This window comes from Cupressus sempervirens, chromosome 11 (assembly GCF_028749045.1).
Source record: "Cupressus sempervirens isolate cs-2001-9-10 chromosome 11, ASM2874904v1, whole genome shotgun sequence".
NCBI classification, from domain to species: Eukaryota; Viridiplantae; Streptophyta; class Pinopsida; order Cupressales; family Cupressaceae; genus Cupressus; species Cupressus sempervirens.
Window position 1 is genome coordinate 576,971,421 of NC_143128.1, and position 24,413 is coordinate 576,995,833.

At 35.6% G+C, this 24,413-nt stretch overlaps 1 protein-coding gene across 5 annotated transcripts; it reads right to left on the reverse strand.

The window, feature by feature from the left end:
• Positions 1-356: 356 nt before the first annotated feature.
• On the reverse strand, positions 357-23,100 carry LOC149530957 (uncharacterized). Of its 5 annotated transcripts, none has more exons than XM_089809112.1 (9): positions 22,616-22,799; positions 22,418-22,500; positions 20,549-20,651; positions 20,272-20,351; positions 19,799-20,101; positions 19,507-19,583; positions 1,509-1,551; positions 1,068-1,136; positions 357-721 (listed from the first exon to the last, which is right to left on the reverse strand). In XM_089809112.1, the coding sequence occupies exons 2-9, from the start codon at positions 22,466-22,468 to the stop codon at positions 695-697; spliced, it is 753 nt and encodes a 250-aa protein (XP_089665238.1). In that variant the 5' UTR covers positions 22,469-22,500; positions 22,616-22,799; the 3' UTR covers positions 357-694. The 5 variants fall into 5 exon arrangements, with proteins under 5 accessions (XP_089665238.1, XP_089665239.1, XP_089665237.1 ...); XM_089809113.1 differs by having other exon boundaries at positions 22,666-22,774; XM_089809111.1 differs by having other exon boundaries at positions 22,418-23,100.
• Positions 23,101-24,413: the final 1,313 nt, after the last annotated feature.

Genomic DNA, 24,413 nt, shown 5'->3' on the forward strand with positions numbered 1-24,413 from the left:
GAAGGTAATATTCAAGAAGTCTTAAAATATATGAATTCATTGGTACATGCAGAAATATCAGCTTTTGTTCAAGCCCAGTTAAGCATCAGTGGTCATCTGTACAACTGCTTCAGCAAAGTCAGTCTGACTATCTCTTTCTTGATGAGCATAAGTTTGTATAACTAAGGAAATAAAAATACAGAAAGTACTGAATACAAAAGTAGTTCAGGATAAAATTGCACTAGTGATGTTATTTCAAATGCTCGGGGTGTCATTCTGCTCTTTCTAGAAGATTTCAGTCACAACCTTTCAGTATTATTCTAATATGTCAATTAAAACTTAGTTTGATTTCATAGTGCATTTTTCACAACAATAAATGATAAAAATTAAACCAGGAAAGCTTTCAATATAGTCAACTGCTCTATTCATAGTGGAAGAACTAGTCAATGCAAAGTACTAGCCTTATGTGTATCAGCTGTGCCAAACATGCACTCGATGGGTTACAGATAAAATTTATGTGCCAACCATGTCCATACATAAATTTACATTTGAAAATGAATAAAGAATAACGAATGAGTAAAAATGTCCAAAAAAAATCAACCACTCTAGGGCTCAAATGGCTCTTGGCATTTAAAATTTGCATTCTTCTGAATGCTTTAACTCCAGCAATGGCAAAAGAACTTGACATCTCCCACTCTGGAGGACCATGGCATAGTTATTCTGCACCTGAAAAAAGAGTTTCCTGCGAGCGAACAGACAAGAATATCTGAACAAATAGAATTCTGAGAACCAGAGGTAAGTTATTCTGCACCTAAAAAAAGAGTTTCCTGCAAGTGAACAGACAAGAATATCTGAACAAATAGAATTCTGAGAACCAGAGGCATTTTGAATTCAACTATTGTCCCATGTGTTCATCACAACAAACTCCTTAGATTGCAATTTTTTTGGAAATCATTCATATCATTCTCTGGCTTAGTTGACAAACAAAAACAAAAATAAAGTGAAAACTTCATAGTTGAGAACAAAAAAATAAAAAGCACAGATTACCCAGCTCTACTTATATAATAAATATTACAAATAAACAATACCTCTAATTTATCTTTGGCTTCAGAATCAAATGTTTTGCACAGGATCTCATAGCTCTTCTCAGCTCCAATCTGGAGAAAAAAGGTAATATTTTTAAATGTGGAAAACAAAGGTTAAGCATGACTTATTCCTGAATTAGCAAATTCCTTTACTTGCACATTATTCCCTTGAGATTTTGCAAGCTTGTTTTGAAGAACAAATAAAACCATGATCTTTGAATTTGAACGGTACTTCATAAGCAGACAGGAAACTAAGAAAGCAAAACTTCCAGGTAATCATGTCTCAAATGCATACAAGGGCATGGTAAATGAATATAACCAAATTATGCTTAGCAATGACATTTCTATTTACAGATTTGACATGGATAGTACTTAATTTCATTGGCATATACAACAAATGGACCATATGTAATTCAAGTAATATATCCGCTCCAAAAATCATACCAGAGGATCCACTTGAGAAGGAGAAATACTTGAGATCGCATATCTGCAAAGAACAAAACCATAACAGTTGAGGAAATCCTTAGTATAGACATTATTAAGGATTCATATGTCTTGATCTTCATATATTTGCCTTGCATGGAACAAAATAACACAAGTGCAGAAAGACATCGTGATTTAGTACTCTTAACAAATTACAAATAATACATTTTCCAAACTCCAGATCACCAAGTTCCCAGGATCAATACATGTATTAGGGTTCCACCTGCTCATTTTATCACTAAATAATTGCCACTGATATTTATCAGATTGGATATAATCTTAAAAGTATTATACCCTTTTCCATTCTAAATATTTTGTAATCAATGTTACATTAATTACAAAATTGAAAAATAAGATTGTCAAAAAGATCACTTCTATTTCTTAACTTCCTAAGATTGTCCATTCACCTTTAGTGAGAGCCTTGCCATCTCCAGGTCAGACTATCATGTACAGACTACTACCTGCCTCCAATTCAAGGTAATATAATGGTCATAAAGTCTAATTACAGACACCAACTGTTATTATTTTGTACCCATTATTAAGTTATAACAGTATATATTGTGTTTATCAAATTAAGGTTGATCTCTCATAGACGGGGTACTAGATGGGAAATAAATGAAGTGGCATTAAAGATATATGGCCAGCTCCAGCGATGCGGACGAAGTTAAATTTTGATGGGCCCTCTTAAGACAGCCTAGGTATTGGAGGGGCTGAATAGTGGTGCCTTCATTTTGGAAGGGGCTCAAGCAATAAAACAAATAATGAAGCAGAGAAGGAAGCTATTTTCCTAGGCCTTCAAGCTGCTTATCAGGCTTATTATTGGGAAACCAGAGTGAAGGGGGATTTGCAAATTACTCTGAATGTACTGAATAGTACGGATCTTTGTCCAAACTGGAAGCTCAGATCCCTTATTGGGGAAGCTGTTTCGGAAATCATTGTTTTCCTCTAATGAGGGGGCAACTATTAGAAAACATTCATATTGTAAGTAGTATAATCAATGGCCTGCAATTGCTTTGTTCCTAGAGAATTACTGACGCCCTTAGGATGGATCTCGCCGTTAACTCATTCTTAGTGGAAGTCTCCAGATTATCACAATTATTATTTGGACATCTGGAGTGAGGAATTTGAAATAATTGGGTTGCTTTGGTTATGCTTGTGCATGCGCAATATTAGGGCTGGCATGTGTTGCAATTATTAAGTGGCATATTGGTTTTAAGTGGGCTTTGGGCTGCAGTGTGTTATGGCAATGGTGGAAAAGCAATAGTTGCAGGTACAATATTTAGTGTCTAAATTGGTGTGCATCTAATTGCATGGCTTAGCTGTGACCTGTATACGTTTGGAACAGACCATCCCCTCAAAAAGAACTTCAACTGAAACAGTGGGGCAAAGTCCAAGGTGATAAGCTATCATAGTTTCAGACAGCTTGACAACGAATATGCTCATATTCCAGGAGATCCATTATGAAAAATCTCCTGAGCAAATAAAGGTGGCAATTGTCCATAATTCTATGCATGAAAGTATCTTGTCCCTGTTTGCAAATTCCCCAGAGGAAGCACTCATTGCTTATGAACATGTGATGGATTAAAAGGCTGAGTCATGAGTAGCTGAAGCGAATGGGAAAAAGCTCACAGGCAGTATGGAGGTGGATTTAGAGTCATGGATAAAACAGTTAAGGAGCTATGCTATACATGCAAAAGTTGGTGACGTTTTGTCAAGACCTATGATGAGTAACAAAACCCATGGTGGTATCCCAAAATGGTGGTATTTTGGAGTTAACAAGTAGCTACATGATGTCACTCTTGGAGAATGAAAGCCTGGTATATCGACTGAGGAAGGCAAAGCTTATTTATGGTTTTAGATTTCCTGGGCTAGAGGCAGCAGTGAGGCCAGTGATGCTACTGTTGAACTGGAGCCATCTTTGGTTGGTGTTATAGTATGATGCACAACTGATAACTTCCTGAATTTTGCCCCCTCCCCACACCCCATTCATAGCGTCGTACACTCTGACATTTGGGTTGCATGCAATGGACTAATCTTAGTCGGTACCAGTGTCCTGTCAGGTTCCTTTTTTATTTTTGCTAGTTATGTGCTAGTATGCTGGTTACTGATGTTTTGTGCTTTAGCTGTTTCTTCTGTTCTAGCTTTATCTAGAATTGTAATTCCAGTTTGATGAGGTTGTAAACATTATGATATATGTTATCTGAGGGCACCCATAAGTAGAACCACATATTAAATCCAAAGATTTAAAGTTAGATCTCTCTTTCTTAGATATTATCTCTGTTGCTAACACTTAATAATAATTAAATTCAATAAAAGTGTGCAAGTTAATGCATGTATACATCATAACAATAGAAAGCTGAAACCTCCAAAAGTGTGATTATTTGCATTTCCCAGTGCGAGAAATTTTACAACTAAGGATTAAACTACAAACAAGCCTTACCTACCACTGAACAGCCAGAAATATAAGCCTCAGATGCCATCAAGAAAAAGATACCACAAAGTAAGAGCAATATGCTAAGAAACATAAACCAAGGACACCCAACAGAACCCATCAACAAGAAGGTCATATTCAAATACAGCATTGAGGAGCACAGCAATCAATCTCCAGTTTGCAGCAGTAATGAATCAAATTCTTTAATCATTACATGCCATAGGAAACACAGTCAAAGCAGCAATTCAATATGTTGATCAAGCCTGGTATGGCAGACAAATTTAATTAGCAATAAAATTTTCACAATAGCTCTCCACATCTATAGATGAACACATAGCACATATATACATCCAAGTACATAAATATTAAATAGGAAATTTCCTTCCACCCTCTTTTATTTCAGCCTCATCACCCACTGAAAGGCTGAGTGAAGCTGGCAGAAGCATCGCATGTTTCCACAACCACAATAGGACATTCAATAATTTCATGAGCCATCTCTCCCTCTCTCTGCATGGCAATCATTACATTTTGATTATGATGTATAAATTGGTTCTCAGACTAAGGGAGTGACATCCACTTTAATACCAGACCCCAAAAAGAATTTGTCCAAAGTGTTCCACCTTCACAACCACTTAAAAGGCTATGCTTCAGGTCTACGACATTTGATGTGTGATATCACACATAACTTTGTGCTTGCTGCTTATACAATAACAAACATATTTTGTCTTCAGTTAATCTAGCAAGTGGAGCAACATTTACGAGTGTTGGAGTAAATATTGATACAAATTGAGGCTGTCATCTTTAAACTTCTTATATGGAACCAAAGCCACATAGAGATTTGACCTAATATGAGGCTTGCATTCACAGCACTCCATTTCATTAATGTTTACAACCAGTTCTAAGTTCATAGTCTAGTAAAGTGGTGTCACATTTACTAATGTTTGAGCAATGATTGAAACAAATTGAGCTCATCACATTCAAGTTCCCAAAAAACACCCAAGGAAGCATAGAGTTATGAGTCTACCAGATGAGGTTTGCATATGCATCATTTCATCTCATTAATGTCCATGATCAGATGAAACTTCCAAGCATATAGCACTGGTGCAACATAGCTTGCAAGGAGATTGAAACAAATTAAGCCTGCCACCTTTAAGATCCTCAAAAACGCCCATAGCAGCATAGAGATTAGGATCTAATACAAGAGGTTTTGTATGCAGCACTTCATCTCATTAATACCCACAATCAGGTGTAACTTATTACTCTAGAAGGTGGCATAATATTTTTTAAGAAAAGATCAATATGAATCGAGTTTACCACCTTCAAGCTCCTTAGAAATACTCAGGGAAGCATATAGATATGGGCCTAATACATGAGCTCTGCATACACATCAATCCCTACTCATTAATGTGTGTGCTCAGGTATAGCTACATAATTACAAACATGGTTGAATATTGGCAGTGGGAAACACATTGGGTATAAATGCTACAGAAAATCTGATACAAGAAGGGCCCCGTTAAGGAATATTTATCAGTGCAGACAAGTTATAATGCTGCTTTGGCATCCAGAGCAATTGTAGAAGAGCTTTCAGATACATATGCGTTGACATAAATTTTCCAGCAACTATTTGGTGAAAAGTATATATGGTGATGAAGAGAACCTCTGCCTGAAAGGACACGCACAGGATAAACCACTGGAAGGCTATCAATCATTGTCGAGAGGATTCCATTATTTATACCTGTATACTGTAGCGAAATCAACCCGATGGTAATAATTGATCTTTATGTTGCTAACCACATGAGGTATGGCTGGGTTTTGTCTTCGGCAAGGGGTTTCACGTCTTGCGCTTCATGCTATGATTATGTTCTCAGGCGAAGTATTTCCCAGGATTGCGAGTGGAAGTTCTGCCTATTCATCATTGGTTTGACGTTTTGTGTTTTGTTTTGCAGGTCCAGGTGCGTGGGAGATATGGAAGCCTTCAAACAAGACATATTGAACCAGCCGTCAGGAGCATAAGATCATCATGTATTAAGGGGAAGCCGTCTGAAAGCATAAAAAAAATTATAGAGGGAGTTTTCGCTGCGATGAGGAAAGTCTGGAACGATGGAAAATAGTTGTCGTGCGGGTCTTTGAAGCGGAATTCCAAAATGAAGCATTGATTAAATTATCTGATTTATCTTTGGGAAAGAGTTTATTGGCATTGATTATACAAAGTTTGTATTAAGAATAAACTGCCAAGATATTTAAAGGGAGTTATGATTAGTTTGTTGTTATGAAGAGTTGCATCATTTTGGAAAAATTAGAGACCGAATGGGTGTGTCTATTCACCCAAACACCCTTTCATCGCCTATAAATACATGATGTAAAATCAAAGCAAGAGGAGACTTATGACATTATTGTTATTCATATTTTAAACTTTTGCCTTACGATGATGTATTATATTCTTTTAATTGGCGAAAGAAATGACCTTTTGAACTAAGCTTCTGGATGGTGAATTATGGAATAAATTCTTGTGCGATTCTGGATTTGAATTATATTGGATGGATCACCTGTAGGGAATGTCTCTAGTATGATTTTATTTCCAGATCAGTAAGAAGTATTTATTTAATTTACTTGCGTTAAAGTTTTAATTTTTTATTAAATTGTGTCCTTTATAAACGTTTTTTATTATTTTCTATAAATATTTTAATATTTGGATAAGTGGACTGGATCGTTATTGCATTTTAAATTTGATAAACTTAAATATTGTGAAATACTTTATTGTTTCCGTATTTAGGTCTAATTTGTCTCCACAAGAGTTAAAGTGCATTTTAGACTAATTTGAATTGCATTCATATAATTGATCCGTCACGTCCGAATCATTAAATTTATTTATAGTTAAATATATTAAACTTTATAAAGTTGTATGTTTCAACTAATAATATTGACTCTATTGCCCATTTCATTAGGCACTGGTCTTTTATTCTTAATTCATAATCCATATGCTAGCAAATGTTTCATTTCTTGCCTTTGCGGAATTAATATATTCATTTGTTGCATTAATCTATATTTATTTTTTTATCTAAACATTATTTCAATCATTTACTTTTGTTCTCAGTTCAGAAATTGCAAGTTTAAAGTTTTCCTATAGTTCTTGCCATTTGGGAAACTTTTATTGTATTCGTGTTCTAATCGATCTGTTTTAAGTATCTTGGATCTAAGTATTTCGTCTAGGATTAGGTGCACCCGCCTCGATCTTGCAAAGCCGAAAGCGCAGGGGATTTAGATCGCATTGATTGATCCCGTCAAGTTGGCCTTAACCAGTTGGATATCCCAGCATCGAGCAGGCAAGGCTCGTAGGATTTCAATCTGCTGTTTTGGGAACCAACAACATGAGCAATATCATTGCCAGGTCCAGTTTGAGGAATCAAAAATGTATGAAAAGTGCATACTCTAATTGCTGTGACTCCTTTGCCAGGATTTCCTTAGTTGTGACTCATCGAACACACATCAAAGACAGTATCACAACCATTTAGGATTTCAAGTGCATGTTTTTATGATAAAAAAATCAAATGAAATGCATCAAAATTTTCACACAATCACTGGAATCACTATGTGAACACCTCATCCAACTTAAGAATTGCCCAAGCACACACACATACAACTCCACGAAATTGTAGCCCTAAATGAACTCAATTCCAAAACAAATTGTAGTCAAGTACATAAGGTGTTTTTCTAGTGATTTGGTAACAAAGAAATCTATGCATTTATAGTCCAATTATATACCACTCAAATCCAAAACTCTTCTTTGAGGTGATTTCCATCGGCAAATAATTGAAACAAGTACAAATTGCTTCAATGAGCCCCACCAACCTATGTAAGATTTCCAAGCAAATGTTAAGTAGTGACTTGCGAAGATTAGCCCACACCTACATATTCTTAGGCATTCTTTGTGGTACCATTGAAACCGTTTCCCCATAACTTGAGGGAATTGGCCATGATTACCCCAGATCAAGGGTCTGCCCTGCAAAACCTCCTCAATATTTTCCAAGGTAAAGGAAACAAAAATATGTATTTACCGAGACCATTTTACATAATCAAAAGATTTTAAAATTACTAGGAATTTTGAGTATACCTGTAAAGAAATTACTCACATAAAGAAGGGCAGATAGATCTGCAAAAATAGAAACAAGAGGAACAGCCAGCTAAAGCCTAGAGCATTCATTCAATACTTAACCAGACAGTGGGAGCCATACCCAGGGCAGGGAAGCAACAAGAGGGTTAGAGAACATGCGCAATGGTGGCCAAAAAGGGATCGACCTGAATACACAGCTTCCCTTTTTCTATTCAATATAGAACAGGAACTAGAAAATAGGAAGAAGGGCAAGGGTCTATGCCACACAGCCAAATGGACTGAGAGAGAATAGAAGGTTGAAACAACAAGAAGCAGAAAGAAGGGTAAACCAAGAAATGAGACCTCCCACATCACACCAAAACAGAAAATATCGAACAAATATAAGAAAGAAAGAGTCTAGAATCTTGGAGACCGAAGAAATGGCATAAAAAGTCATTTTTCTACCAAAACATAAATATAAAATTATCACTTATTCAAAATTAACAAACCATTGTGAATGGCAAATGCTGCTCTGGAATTCATCTAACAAATGAAAAATCGATTGTGCTCTTCCCTACTAGTAGACCTAAGCTTGTTACTTGTGAGTTTTATAAGAATCAATGATCAAAATGAAAAATCGATTGTGCTCTTCCCTACTAGTAGACCTAAGCTTGTTACTTGTGAGTTTTATAAGAATCAATGATCATGCAGTCATAAATTATAGCTGAGGGAATTCTCTGCCAAAAAGCTATTACAAATAGCAACACCACTTCCTATGGCTGAAAGTGAGGAACTGACCAACTATAAAATTTCATATACAATCTGAATCAAAGATCACAAGGCTTTTCGAAAGTCCCCTTTTTGTGATTGCCCTGAATCTTGCCCAAGCACCTTGTATGCATCAAGTTTGCCAACTTTCTCTCTTTCGATGTCAAGAGCTGCTCTCTTGTATTAATATTATTGCTCAATGGCTTGATCATCCTTGATTGATGCCTTGGAGCATGGCCAAGTGATGATTGATAGCACTTCAATGTTTAGAATGAATCCTCCTTTGTACTTTATGGGTGGAAGGGTCACCACCTTTCATAAGGATCGAGTTGCTACTATTCATTGTTGCCTTCGACAAAAATTAATATATTCTCCACATTGATATCCACTGGATCTCTTCAATTGAAGTCTCCTTCCCATTTTTCGTCCATCGTGAGGGAAAGTTGCACCTCTTCATAATGGTTGGAATCTTTCACAATTACCACCCTTTGAAAGAGTTAGTTCCTTATCTTTTTCCTATTCCTTTCTTGTTTCATTAATGCTTCCTTAATTCCTTTTGCTCCCTTATTTCTTCCTTACACCATGCATCCCCTCTCGAATGAACTCTCCTCCCTTTATATCTTAAATTGAGGGAGTCACACCTCTTCATTGCAGGCCTCTTGACCTTTTATGAATCTTAATCAACTTGTACTTAGATTTTTTATTTTATTGTTATTTATTTATTTACTTACTTTTTTATTTTACTTTATTATTATACTATAATGTCTAGTACTAGGAGGCTATCAATTTCTAATGTTTAACGTACATTACTAAGCAACTAAATCAAATGAATTTAAGAAACCAATGAATAATTCATACTATATTTGATAGTTGGCATATTCAAACCCACCTCTTACTTCTCTCCAAACTCAACCCTACGGAGGACAGGAAGTCCTTGTCAGAGGGCACTCAAATACCAAACTACAAATGCATTCCCTCGAGGTTTCCTAAACACCTACTCATAACCATCTCAGAACTATGCCCTTAGGGTTTCAGAAATACAAGCCTTAGCCTATCTCAAGATTCACCCACCTTGCAAGAAATTACTCCAGCCATTCACTATAACCTATTTGTCCTTAAAAGGGGCTATAGCAAGAGACAAAGGGACAAGCTATGAGTATACCAACTTCAAATAGATTATGAATGATTTATGAATATATACACACACGATCACATAAAATGTGTGTGTGTGTGTGTTGATAGTCTTCTGATTCATTAATATAAATTGATAGCAATGCTATATCATATGAACTGAACCATATTAGCTTTATTTGTAAAGTGGTACTAATCGTACCCTTGCTGTTACACTTTTGCTACCAGCCAATGGATAGAAACTTGCTGGTCTATGCAATCTGTAATTCCTCTTTCAGTTCTCAAATCAAAATTGATCCTCCAATGATTGACTGAATGGATATGAATGTCTTTTTATATCTTACTGTTCGATTGATATGTTACAGTGTCATGGGATGTGTCTTATGTCCAAACATTTATTTGCCATTACCAATCACACCATACCATTATCTTTGTGATTTATCGATCAAAATAGTATGCTAATTCCATCCATTCATCTTTAGATCACTGATACCCATTCAGATCAGTTTGTAACTGATAACCATAGCATCCTTTCAAAATCAGTCAGTTATTCTTATCAATCAGTCTTCTTTGCTGAATTGCTGTTAGTACAAGGTCAGGAATTTGCTGACCCTGAATCATTCCCTTACATGCCTTTGCCTTAAATGGTCGGAAATTTGCTGACCCTCAGCATTCACACCATTCTATTGGAGTTCCTCAAACTTCACAGAGAGGGCTCAGTATTTCAAGTGCAAACTTTTGACCTCATAAAAAGCCCATTATATAACCCTAAAAGAATAAAGGGAGGAGGCTTCCACAGCCTGCAAAACACCAAGGGTCTCTTCTTTCTTATCCTATAACTTAGAAATCCCAAAATCAATAGAAGACTCCCTTGGCTTACCCTCCATGAGTGGCAGCAAACCAAAGGGCACTAAATCTTCAGCCTGAGATGGTGAACTAGGACCATCATGGTCGATGGGGCTGTCATAATCAACCAACACAGGTGCCTTAGCCTTACTCTCAATTTTCTTTTCACTACCTCCAGCATCAGAAATAGGGGATTTACCCAAACAGGTCTCAGCTTTGACAGAACAGGCTTTCACAAACAAGTTCCCTTTACTCGTCTCACCAAGCAACATTCTAGTTCTAGTCTTCTTCTTGGTGGAAGGAGTAGAAGGCACAACGAAACCCTCAGCATCATCCTCAATGATAACTCTCTCCTCCATCCCAGGCTTGCTAGTCTTAGAGGTTTCTCTTGAATGAATGTTATTCCTCAATGGTTCAATCTTTCTTGATTGATACCTTGAGTTACGGACAAGTGATGATTGATAAGTTCCCTTCAATTCTTAGAATGAATCATCCTTTATACTTTATGAGTGGAAGGGTCACCACCTTTCATAAGGATCGAGTCACCACTTTTCATGCCTTTGAGAAGAATATAATATTCCTCAAGTTGATCTCCCTTGGATCTCCTCACATGAAATCTCCTCCACTTTATGCCCTCCGACACAAGGGAGAGTCACCTCTTCATAGTGGACACAATTGCTCACAATTACCACCCTTCAACAGGGTCACAACCATTCATCATTGCTTCCCCTTTGAAAAAGCCACTTCTTTGTCTTCTTCCCATTCCTTTCTTGTTCCACTAATGCTTCCTTTATTCCTTTTGCTCCATTGTTTCATCCTCCTCCATGTATCCCTCCTTAAAATGAACTCTCCTCCCTTTATATCTTATTTTGAGGGAGTCACAACTCTTCATTGTATGGCTTTTAATAACATTTTGTTAAACGAAATTAACTTGTTATTATAGTACTGTTATTTATTTTTTAGATATTTTAATTTCATTATTGTTCATTATTAGATTATTATGTCCCATACTAGGAGGTTGTAGATTTAAAATGTTTAGCATACATAACTATGCAGCTAAATCAAATGAATTTAGGAAAACAGTGAATAATTCATAATATATTTGGCAGTTGATGTATTAAAACCCACCTCTTATTTCTCTCCAAACTAGACCCTAAGGAAGAGAGGGATGGCTTGTCATAGGGCACTCAAAAACAAATCTCAAGTGGATTCCCTCAAAAGGTTTCCAAAGCACATATTATACCCGCCTTGTGAGAATTACTCCATCCATTCCCAATAACCTATTTGTCCTCAAAAGAGGCTATAGCAAGAGACTAAGAGATAGGCTATAAATACACCAATTTCGAATAGATGATGAATAATTTCTGAATACAAGTATGGATTTAAATATATGATCACAAATAATATGCATGTTCTCATATACTTTTGAACCAATAATATAAACTAATGTCAACACTATATCATATAAACTGGACCATATTTATTAGAACGATATCTTAGTTATTTATTATTTAATGGTCAATATTGTAACTTACATAATATTGTAACTTACATAAATATTAGATAGTTTCTAATTTACAATTGTCTTTATAGAAACGTCATCTTTGTAACTCCTATCAATGATTGTTCAATCATTCATTTAATTCATTCAATTATTTACCAAAAACAACATATCAGAGGTAAAATACTAAATTTTGTTTTCCTAAGAAATTTTGAATTAATTTTTTTAGTTTTTGATTAAAACAAATTCATTTTTCCTGGGCATGCAATTTTTTTTCCATTAGGAAATCAAGGGCAAGATTTTCTAAGTTGCTTATTTACCTACAATTCATGGGTATTTTAAAACCCTAACGTGTCAAATTTCTCCCACTCATCAAAGGTCATTCTTTTTGAAAAATAATTGCTTCACATTTTCTCTATTCATGGTTGTGTTTTCTCAAAAGTCATCTTTATGCACTTTTTTCTACTTTTGCATTGTGATTTCTGTATTTTACATAGTTACACCGCCATGGGGGACGAGGGGATGGCAGAATAGGGGGACAAGTTTCCAAGACAGGAGGACAGAGGAGCCTTAATTTGGGGACGGTGGGGGGATGGCAGGGGGACAGCGGCAAACATTAAACATAAATAGTTGAATCCGCAAATAGTCAACATTGGAATGTACCCCATCCTTGGTGGAGGCGACAGAATCTGGTGGCGTCGCTGGGGAAGGGGAGATGGGGTCCCCAAGTCCCCGATGCATTGAAATCTCCAGGACATAGGGCAAAAAGGGGGAAGGGGGGGGGTACGAGATGCATCCCCATGTTACTATGGTATTTTACTCTTGAAATGTGTTTTTAAATCCACTCGTGTATGCAACCTTGCCACACACAACAACATTCTAGTGCTCAAATATGTGTATTTGTTTTCTCTCTAAGGTTTCAATTCAACAGCTCTCCTCTGACTTGCATTTTCTTCTATCATTATTGTCTATATTTCTCAATTCTCAGGCACCATTGCTAAGATATCTCTATTCCCATGTGATAAATTTGGTTTCTAATTGATTTGTATTGTGGTGGGTCGTGGGTTTCGACAGCAATATTACTATGTTGCAAATCTCTCAATCTTGCCACTAGGGTATCCTATTTGATGTTGACCCCATACTGATTTATCAAGATTAAGTCAGTCAACTAGGATTTTTACAAAACCCTCTAATTTTGGGTCGGATTGGAATTTTTTACCTACAAAATCTGTGGTTTTCCACAAAGATTTCTAAGTTTGCGTCAAAAAAAAACGAGTTCGTGTCATGATGTACATTGGGATTTGTGTCAATTGTACTACATATGTTTTAAGTATGTGCCTAAATCTACCTCTGAGCATTAGGATATGTGCCTCAAAAATTCCATAATCAATTTTTTGCCTCTCCAAAATTTCTTTTTTCTTGTGTGCCTCAAAAAGCATGCACAATGGCATCTAAGATCAACATGTTGGAAGGCAATCAGCAATTCAATCAGCAAAAAATACAACACATGCAAGCAGCCAATGATGACCATCTTTGAGTATCATCGTCTTGATGAGCTTAATTTAGGTAAACAATCTCGTCCTACCAAAGCTAGACATGATCAGGATAAGTTTTCTAGTGCAACCAAGAAGCGATCATGCTTATCAAGCTTTCAATGAACGATGATCAGTTGTTACAAGTGTCATCTGGCAAGACAATTACAAACATCTAGACCTCCATGAGACATTAGAGAAGAGCCATTTGTGCTTACTAAAGAACCTATTATTTTCTATAATGATGGATGACATTATGTCTTTACATAAGCATTTAACAGAAATTAAGGACATTCGAGATCAGCTAGAGGCCATTGGTTGAAAAATGGAGGAAGAGGATGCGGTAGTCATAACCTTGAAGAGTCTACTTAAATCCTATGATCACTTCATCGAAACATTCAACATTATTGCCATAAATGTAGAGTTAAAGTTTTCAAACTTGTGCACCAAACCTCTACAACAAGATCATTGGAAACAACAATTTGATAGCAACTTAACTTTATCCTCCTCAAAACAAACCTTTACAATCAAATCCTTTCAAGAGGCAAACCTCCCTCAACTTTGTAGAAAGGCTCTAGTCAACCTTAGGATAGCTCAAAGAAGAAGAAAGTTCAATGTAATTATTGCCACATATTTGGTCACCTAATAAATGACTATCAAAATCAAACTACTTCTAATCAATTGAACCGGAGAGGGTCTCAACCTAAGGCCGATGTTGCAAGGCACTCAAAGCAGAAGGAATCTACATTTTGTGCCTAAATGGCAAAATGTTTTGTAGATCATGTGAAGTTTTCTTCTTGGTACAATGAATCTAATACTTGTCAACACTTAAATCATCAGCATGATTTGTTTATAGACTTCTCACCTTTCACCAATTCAGTTATTTTTGGAGGACAAGAAGAGTATATTGTTATTGGCAAGGGCCACATGCAAATACAAGCTGGTGGGAGAGATCTCATATTCCTCAATGTACATTACATTCTTGGTATGGAGTTGAATCTTCTCTCTATGAGCCAAATTATGCATCATTCTCCTTAGTTTGATTTTGGTCTTCAATTCACACAAATGTTTGATTGTTGATCATGCAACTCGCACTACTGTTGTTGTTGGTATCAAGCATCATGGTCTATAAAAACGTGTGGTTTTGGGTGATTCTCTTAAGCATGCCTTAACAGACATCATGGTTAGTACATACTTTTACTCCTACATCCAAATAAGCACCATTTGTCTCATTCTTGCCCTTAGCAGCTCAGTTTAATTGGAAAGCCCACCATATGGATGCTAAGAGTGCCTTCCTCAATGGTGAGTTGCACAAAGAAATCTACTAGATATGGCCTCCTAGTTTCAAGGTTGTTGAAAGAACATCAAGTGTGTAGACTGGTGAAAGCACTCTATCACCTGAAATAAGCTCCTCGGGCTTGGTACATCAAAATTGGCAAGCATCTTGCAAGTAATGTTTGTTAAAGGAGTCCATATTATTCTAATATGCATGTCAAAAACACTAATATTAGTATTCTTGTTGTCCATGTTGCCAATTTGATTATCACGAGTAGTTTCACATTTTGATTGATTAGATCAAACAAAGTTTGACAGAACAGACATCAAACTTTACATTGTTGTAAAGTTTCACAAGCTAAGTGTAGTATCTTCTTATCTCAATCTAAGTAATAGTTTGTTGGACAAGTTTAGGATGCAAGACTACAAACCTACATCCACAACCATGGAGAAAGGACTAAAGCTAACAACCAAATCAAATTCAACTATGGTAAAGGAGTCAACATCAAACAATTGGTGGTCACTCTCATCTAGCTTACTGCTATTAGGCTTGATCTTAGTTTTGCAATGAGCTACATTTCACACTTCATGATAGCCACCAAGGTTGATCATTGGGGAGCAATGAAGCATGTGTTTTGTTACATTAAGGGCAATTCTAAATTTGGTCTCTTGTACAACAAAAGTCATGATCCTATACTTACTGGTTTCATAGACTCAAATTGGGCAAGTTTCATTGATGATAGAAAACCAACATATGGGTATGTTTTCAATTTTGGATACAGTGCAATCACCTAGACTAGCAAGAGCCAATAGGTATGGGGCCTTTCCTCGACAGAAGTTGAGTATTAAGAATTATAGGCAACTTGCGAGGCAATCTAGCTTCAAAGGATGCTTTCAGACATGTAGTTGTCTCAAGCAAATCCTACTCCCTTGTACCATGGCAATCAAGGGGTGCTCAAATTGGCCAAGAATCTAGTCTTCCACAAGAGAACCAAGCATGTTGATCATCATCGTCACTTCATTTGTAGGGTGGTTAAAGATGGATCAATATGGTTGTATGTTTTGACTGCAAATCAAACAGAAAATATTCTCACCAAGTCTTTGAGCCTAGACAAGTTTGTAAAATTCAAGGACCAACTTAGATAGATTAACCATTAAGAAATGGTATTAGAATAATATCTTAATGTTTAAGTATTTAGTGGTCAATATTGTAACTTGAGTAAATATTAGATGGTTTCTAATTATGATTGTTTGTTTATAGAAACATCGCCTTTGTAACTCTTATAAATGATTGTTTGGTCATTCATTTAATTCATCCAATTACTTACCAAAATGATAGTGGCCCTTAGCCTTATTAGCTTTCAAATACTACATTTTGTAAAGTAGCACTATAAGTAGCACTATATCGTATCCTTATTGTTACACTTTTTTTGCTAGTTGGTGAGTAGTGACACACTAGTTTGTGTATGCAATCTGTAATTCTTTTTTTAATTCTCAAATCAATGTTGATCCTGCAATGATGGATTGAATGGATATGAATGTCTTTATATCTTATTGTTGGATTGATAAGTCAAGTTTTCAAGGGACATGTCTTATGTCCATACATTTCCTTGCAAATACTAATCACACCATTTGATTACCTCTATGATTATAGATCAGACTAGTACACTAATTGCATCCTTTCACTTTCAAATCGTTGGTACCCATACAAATCAGTTAGTATCTAATAATCTTAGCATCCCTTCATATGGAAAATCCGAAAATAGGTTAGTCATTCTTATCAATTAGTCTTCTTTCCTTCATTGTTGTTATTACAAGATGAACTATGTATTAACAATGTGCCTCTTCAAGGATAATAATAGTTGCTTAAGCAAATCTTTCAAATAGGATCAAATTTCTTCCTTTGATAGGTTAAGAGGCAATTATCCTTGCTGACCTATCTCTTGTCTTGTTAACTTAGTTTGACTTCTCAATTAATATTATTGCCTTCTTATTTTCAAGCATTATTTTAATATTGATCATTGTTTGTATTGTACTAAGTCAAGGTCATGACATAGATTCTCTTTGCGAAAAGAGTCATTATAGTCCACCCTTCCCAAAATTGCTTGCTTAAGCAATGCCATTTTTACCCGAATCTTTCAATGCAAGTAGCTTTTGCTGCTCAACTCTAATTTTAACTCAATTTACAATTTAAAACCAATATATGTTTTTTTTTTTTAACTCCTAAGTAGGGTACCCCAAAATTCTCAACAATGTGAACAAAAATTTATATTAAGATGAGGATTAGAAGCATGGCACACGATAAATTCATATCTTGCTATTTTCAATTAGTCATTGTCATAGATTTGGACTAAGTTAATAATAGATCCTTTGTCATTGACTAAAATGCATCCATTGATTTATTTTTACCCTAAAAGGTGGCAGAATCCAAGCTCTTGTACCAACAACAATGGACCTTTTTTGGTATCACCTTAAATCAAGCCCAAATGCATTATAAATATCAATTCTTATGGCTTTCTTTGGATGTTGATTGTTGCAATCTTGAATGAATTTTATCGTTCAATGGTTCAATCTTCCTTAATTGATGCCTTGAGGTATGGGTAAGTGATGGTCGATAAGTCCCCTTCACTGCTTTGAATGAATCTTCCTTTATACTTTATTGGTGGAATGATAATCACCTTTAATAAGGTTTGAGTCACCACTTTTCATTGTTGCTTCAACAATAATATATTATTTCCAAATTTATCTCCCTTAGATCTCCTCAAATGCAATCTTTGCCCCTTTATATCCTCCAACATGAAGGAGAGTCGCGCCTCTTTCATAATTACTACCCTTCAAAAGGGTCACAATCCTTCATCACTACTTTCCCTTGGAAGAGTCACTTCCTTATCTACTTCCAATTCCTTTCCTCTTCCATTGGGTCCGTTTGGATCGTGAAAGATGACAAGAATTGACTTTTTCATAATCTGAATTTGAAAAAATTTATGCTTGCTTCAAAATTGGCAAAATGGAATTAGAATACCAAACTTCTAATTTTGTCTCAAAACCAGGTTTTCAGACTTCCTACTAGCAACTAGGAATTGAAAATCAAAACCTGGTCATGCTTTTTAAGGAGTGTAAAAACAATAGATTGGACTACTTTTTAGAGTCTGCCTACAACTCCAAGCTTGCACATAAAAATGTGTCTTCCCACTAATCTTCCAAGTAAAACAAACAGTTCAAGTAAAATCCCAAAAAATAGGAATGAAGATTTGCAAAACCTTGATTTGGCTAAATCAAGAATTGTAGAAATCTTGATTTCTACAATTCCACAAACCAAACGGACCCTTAATGCTTCCATAATTCCTTTTGCTCTCTTCTTTCTTCATTCCTCCATGTATCCCTCAAATGAACTCTCCTCGCTTTTATATCTTATGTTGAGGGAGTCACAGCTCTTCATTACATGCCTCTTAACCTTTGTTAAACTTATTTAACTTTAACTTAGATTATATTATATTTTGCTATTATTCATTTATTTCTTTATATTTATATTTAACTTTTCATATTATTTATTGTTAAAACTTATTTCAGAAAGGGAACATTACAGCTCCTTATGTTTAAAAGCATTAAAGAAAACAACTTCCTTGGGAAAAAAAAGACAATTTTGTTTATCTTTCATACAGACTCTTAACCAGGAGAACAAGCAGATCAACCAGATTAAATGTTGAATGTTTGCAAATTAGAAATTTAATAATGTCAAAAGAATGTGGTTTTAAGGTTTAGCAGTCTGCATAAATGATTTTTAAACATGGGTTTGTCATTTCTGGGGGACCCTCGTGAGCACTGGATGGCATACCAGTGCACAGACAAGAAGAATGGCCTACAAATTTTATGATTGCAAAAACTCACCAAGTTGTCTTTTCTGGCAGTCACTTTGTTCATATCAACTCCCTTGCTGTTTTATAAAAGCATTCACTGGTTGGGAATTAGTACTCAATATAATATAAGAAATTTAGCAGTGTAAGGATCCAAACTTGCACCTGCTATGATTTAAATAAGAAAAAGATAAATCATTATTTTAAAAAGCAAAGGAAAACTGTTATTTTAAATTTGACTGTCTGGACTCTGAAGCACCCATCATACCGCAAGATCCATCATGCTGAAAAATGTTCTTTGTATTTCTAAGCCTAATGATAATTTGATGGCAAGATGGCAACAAGTATTCAGTGCATTCAGTTTTTGTCTTGAGAATTTTTAACTTGCTAAAATGCTTTGAGATAAATCATGAATTTCATTGCTGCCAAGGAGCTGTATACACTATGTATCATCTGAAATAAAATTCAAAAAAAAAAAAAATTTCATTCTTGTAAAGAAAAACCAACAAGCCTTGCATTCCCATAGCCAACCTTAGTTTGTTAGTGTAAAAACTTATGGTCGACGTATTCCCTTTTTGGACTGTCAACATCACTGCCTTCATGTTGTTCTGCAAACAAAAGACACATGCAAAGGATAAAATAACATGTTCGAAAAGTTATGTGCAACAGAACTACAGGTTTATAACCTTCGTAGAACAATTGGTTAACCATAAACATTGATGAGAACAAACCAAGAACCCAAAGAATTTTCTTCAAAAATTGGAAAAGGTTACCTAAGAAAAATCAATCCTCCAGAACCGAAAACAAACAAAAAAATGTATACCTTTCGGGCGATAAGCTCAATCAGTTGCATCAAAAATTTTCCAAGGCCTCTTCTTTGAACACATTCCTCCAACTGTAGCTCATACACATAGACTACAGGTATTTCTTCCTCAACAATAAATCGGTATTGTACAAATGCAACCAAGGGCTCGCCTTCTCCGGCCCAAAGGCCCTTATGATTGTCCCCAGCATTATCAAGTATTTTACGTACAAAAATATAGCAAGCTTCCAATGAAACCATTTCTCTACGCTTGATCTTCTGTTCTGATGGCCATTCTGAACCATATGGAGTCTCCATATTCAACTGATAAATTGCAAAGGAAAAAACAGGCAAAGCTTACATGCCACTCAATCTAGGTATTTCGTCAATTTCAATTCTAAGAACTATCAATGGGACACAGCACTGTGTTCCTTTCAACCTACATAAAAATGTTTAGAAATAAGTTCTTATTGTACATAATGTTCATAACTAACCTTTAATAGCTCTTGAATATAGTTCTTATGCGGAGAAGTTAGTTGTGCCCCTGTGCCAGATTCCAAACGTAACAATAGACCTACAATGGCAAAATATTAATATAAATACCATAACATGTAGGTCCATAAATCTAAAATAATTGTTCAATATAATTGGCTGTCATGAGAAGATGAAGGAGAGTCTGTGAAAAGAGTATTTATAATTTAACAGAGATTTTTTTAAAAATCTCATTACATTAAGCGTCTCTGAGGTGAAAAAGTTGTAAATAGTACACACCATTCCGGTCATACTTATGAAATGCAGGGAAGTCAGCCAAATGATCCTGTCTAGCATACGCAGTTTTTATGGCTTCGTCAACAACCTTCTTCTTTGCTAACTCCTGGCAATCAGTTCAAGCATTGGAGTTATTTTCCCTTACATGTATATAAAAAAAAATCAAAATTCCCACTTGATACCCACAGTTGCAAACCACTTATAGGATTCATTCAATAGATGAATTACATCAGACTTTGAAAAAATAACCCCATCCAGACAATCCATTAATTTATTACTTTAGTTTTAACACATTACAAGCAGAATCATGCCTGTGGATTAATCTGGGAATAAAGTCTACATTTTTGTCGTAAAAGTAAATCTATCACCTCTTCAAAAGTTAGAATATTGTGTTACTCAATTATATTCTCAAAATTTTCATTTGAGCACAAAATGTTGAAACAAAAACCAATTGCAACAGAAATGAGCATTTACTTGTGAAGAAATCTGCATTGACCATCCATTAATAAAACCAGTGACGATTCCAATCACTATTACAAAGGAACACTCCAAATATAATATTAATATGTGAGAAACGGTATAACAGATTCTGTAACATGTATCTTGTCAGTACACGGAATTGAAAGGGCTTAGTTTACTCAGCATGAATTTGAAATGATATCTAAGGTAACTCATTTCCACAAAAGAGTTGTCATGGCCAAATTCATGTACTGGTTTGGCTGTGAACTAAACACTTCCTTTAGCTCTCATTACCTATGTGTATTGGCATCAGAGACATACCGTGCAAGCTTTCCCAGACATGAACAACTAGCTGTCAAGCACGTCATACTCTACTGTTAAGGTAGAGTGACTTATGTAGTGATAGCCTTGGTTCAAGTTTCACTCAGCACATTACCCTGTGTTGAGACAAGATTGGATATAACTTGATCATATATACAAGAACAGAAACCCAAGAGAGAGAGAACTCAAAATAGCAACAGGCTACTTGACATGGGATGACCAGTTCAAACAACTCAGACAAGTTCGGTTGGTAAAGCAATGAGGCTTTCATGGCTGGACCCCAAGTTCAGATAAGCAAAATTTATGTTTATGTAATAGGACGATATACGGTATCCAAATCTAGGCGTAGGTGAGATTGCCCGAAGTCGTAACATCTACACCAAACGCAAACCAAGCACCTGGTTAAGAAAAGGGTAATTTACCCATATACAAATCATGCGAGTTATGGTACCTGGCCTAGTTAAAATAGGAGGCAATTTACCAATACAATAAACATAATGATATATCACGTGCCAGTCTTGTTAAAGGGAAGCATTTTGCCAATACTATAAGAAGGTAGCACGTTTGGTGTCCAGCTTAGTTAAGTGTATCGATTTTCCAATACAGAGCGACATGGCGGGGTATACAGTGCGGTGAGAACAAAGGGGTTTCACAAAACCTCAGTTTCAACTGTAAAATGGGGGCAAGAAATTCCAAGGACGGAACCATCACTTATCCAAAATGAAAAGATAGCCATTTTTTAATGGAATGCCAAACCCATTAAACTCCTCACAACATCATTACGCAACCAGGTTCAATGTTCCAGACATTATTAAACCCTTGAGCCAATCTAGCCATCATTGACGACAAAACAACAAAATCAAACAGAAGACCTCAGAGAGCAACACAGAGAATGTGCAAAAAAAATGAAAAACAAAATTAAACATCAACCAATCTGGTTAGGCAAAATAAAAATACGTGAAAATAGGTCCTGCACGGACACTAAGACCACGACTCAAACCCCAAAGTGACCAAACAAAGAGGATATCACAAGAACAGACAACTAAAACAAAACAAAAGTGTACTGCATAGAGTAGGGATGCGTATACATACTTCTCTCCTTTTGAGTTTTTTCTCTTTACTGGTGAGCTTCTTGGAATCCATGAAGAAATTTTCCACATTCTAATGAATGTCCACTGCATCACTTAGTGGATCAATGACTTTAGTGCAATGTGTTCCATTAACCTCCAAACAAACAAACAGCAACAGGATGAGAACTGTAGAGAGTTTATTACTGTATCGCATTCGTACATAGACAAGGCGATGAGGATTTATGACAGGCGTGTGCTTGTATTTTGTACCGTGTGAACAGATGCCCAGATGACCTCGCGTTTAAGAGCCCATGTCATTATTTTTCCCTCCCCTCCGAGACTGGTTAACCGCGCGCCTTCATGGGCAGTTTGAATTTTTTAGATTTTGGTCGTATTAATGTCTACGCACCATTTTATTCAGGCAACGGCTAAATAGCCAGTTATTTAGATATGCATGGATGGATGCTATGCCGATGGGATACATGGCAGAGTCTATCCGTATGCTCCCGAAGATATTATTGTTTTGCGTGCAACTGAAAGATAGTGTCCGGCTCGTGAATGAAAATATTAAAAGTTTTTTTTTGTAATTGTTGAATCAAATAGTATTATTACTAGCGCTTGCATCTGTAGAGGATGCAAGGGTACAGCCGATAGGGTCAGGGTATTACGGGTTTGAAAACAAGAGCTCATATCTGTATAAAAAATCTGTGTATAAAAATATATAGTAGAAAAATATAGTCTAGGCATTTCGGTTATTAGAAATTACGATGTATATTTTTCTAATGTTATACATTATGACAATACTTCATGATCACATCTAGAGATGGCAATAGTTTATGATCAGAGTTGTTCCTTCTGAAAATAGTTTCTACAATTCCTTGATCCCATTTTCATATATCCCAACCATTAATAGGTTTATCATCAGTAAAATTCATTTATTGATCAGCTGACAAAATAACAGCAAGCACACAAATATTATGATATGAGGTAAATGTTATTGGAAAACCCTCTATACTCCTTTATGCTTCCAGATTTATAAACAGAAATGAATTGTTGAGAGTAGATAGATTAAAGGGCTTACATTTTGAGAGTAGATAAATTAAACAGTTGGCATGCAACAATCTAGAATGTGTGGTGTGAATGGCTGTACTCATTTCTTTAACTGTAAAATAATGACAAATTCAATGTGAAATAGTAGTAGGAAAAATTGTAACATCGCCTAATTGGTTTCAGAGATTTACTTAAGTCCAAAACATGCATGCTAATGATGGTGTTTTCTGTCATTAACAGTTTGATTTGGAGCTTTCCATTATACTTATTATGTTATAGTAAACTTATGGAGAAATTGACATACACGTGTCAATTCAATACATAGATATGAAATATCTTTAAAAGACAAGATAATGAAGAGTCATGCAGGTCTGATGATGGAAAATAGAAATAGCTGCCTATGTAAGTAAAGTTCTTTCCTTGTGGAAAGAGACAGTTGGTTCCCATAACCTCATCTTGCCAAGAGTTTCTCCTCTGTTGTATCCCATTCCTATTACAAGAGCATTTATTTATCTCAGCACGGTGTAAACTCCATTAAAAGTGGTTCAAAAATAAAAAGATGTGGCATACCAATGTGCAAAAAAGGAAGATTTAGAACTCACCATGATAAAATGAATGGTTGATTTAACTTATTGATTACATTAATAATAATGTTATCATTTGTCACACTATCAATCTGAGGTCCAGGGAACTGGCCATTGATCACTCAGTCATGCAACCAAATCAATTTTCATATAGAATGGACTTCGATTGAATATGATTTTTAAATAAAGGAAACAAAAATAACTTGTTGAGCGACACCAAGAGGCCATAAATTGTGTCCTCTTTAACAAAATTACCATGTAATTGTTTCTTTTGCAGCCCAAAAAATCCAGAATATGCAGAAGGAAAAAATTAAGAACAAATGATTTTGGTTGAAGTCACTGTCAGTATCAAGCATTTAAACACCATAGGTGTATTATCCTAAT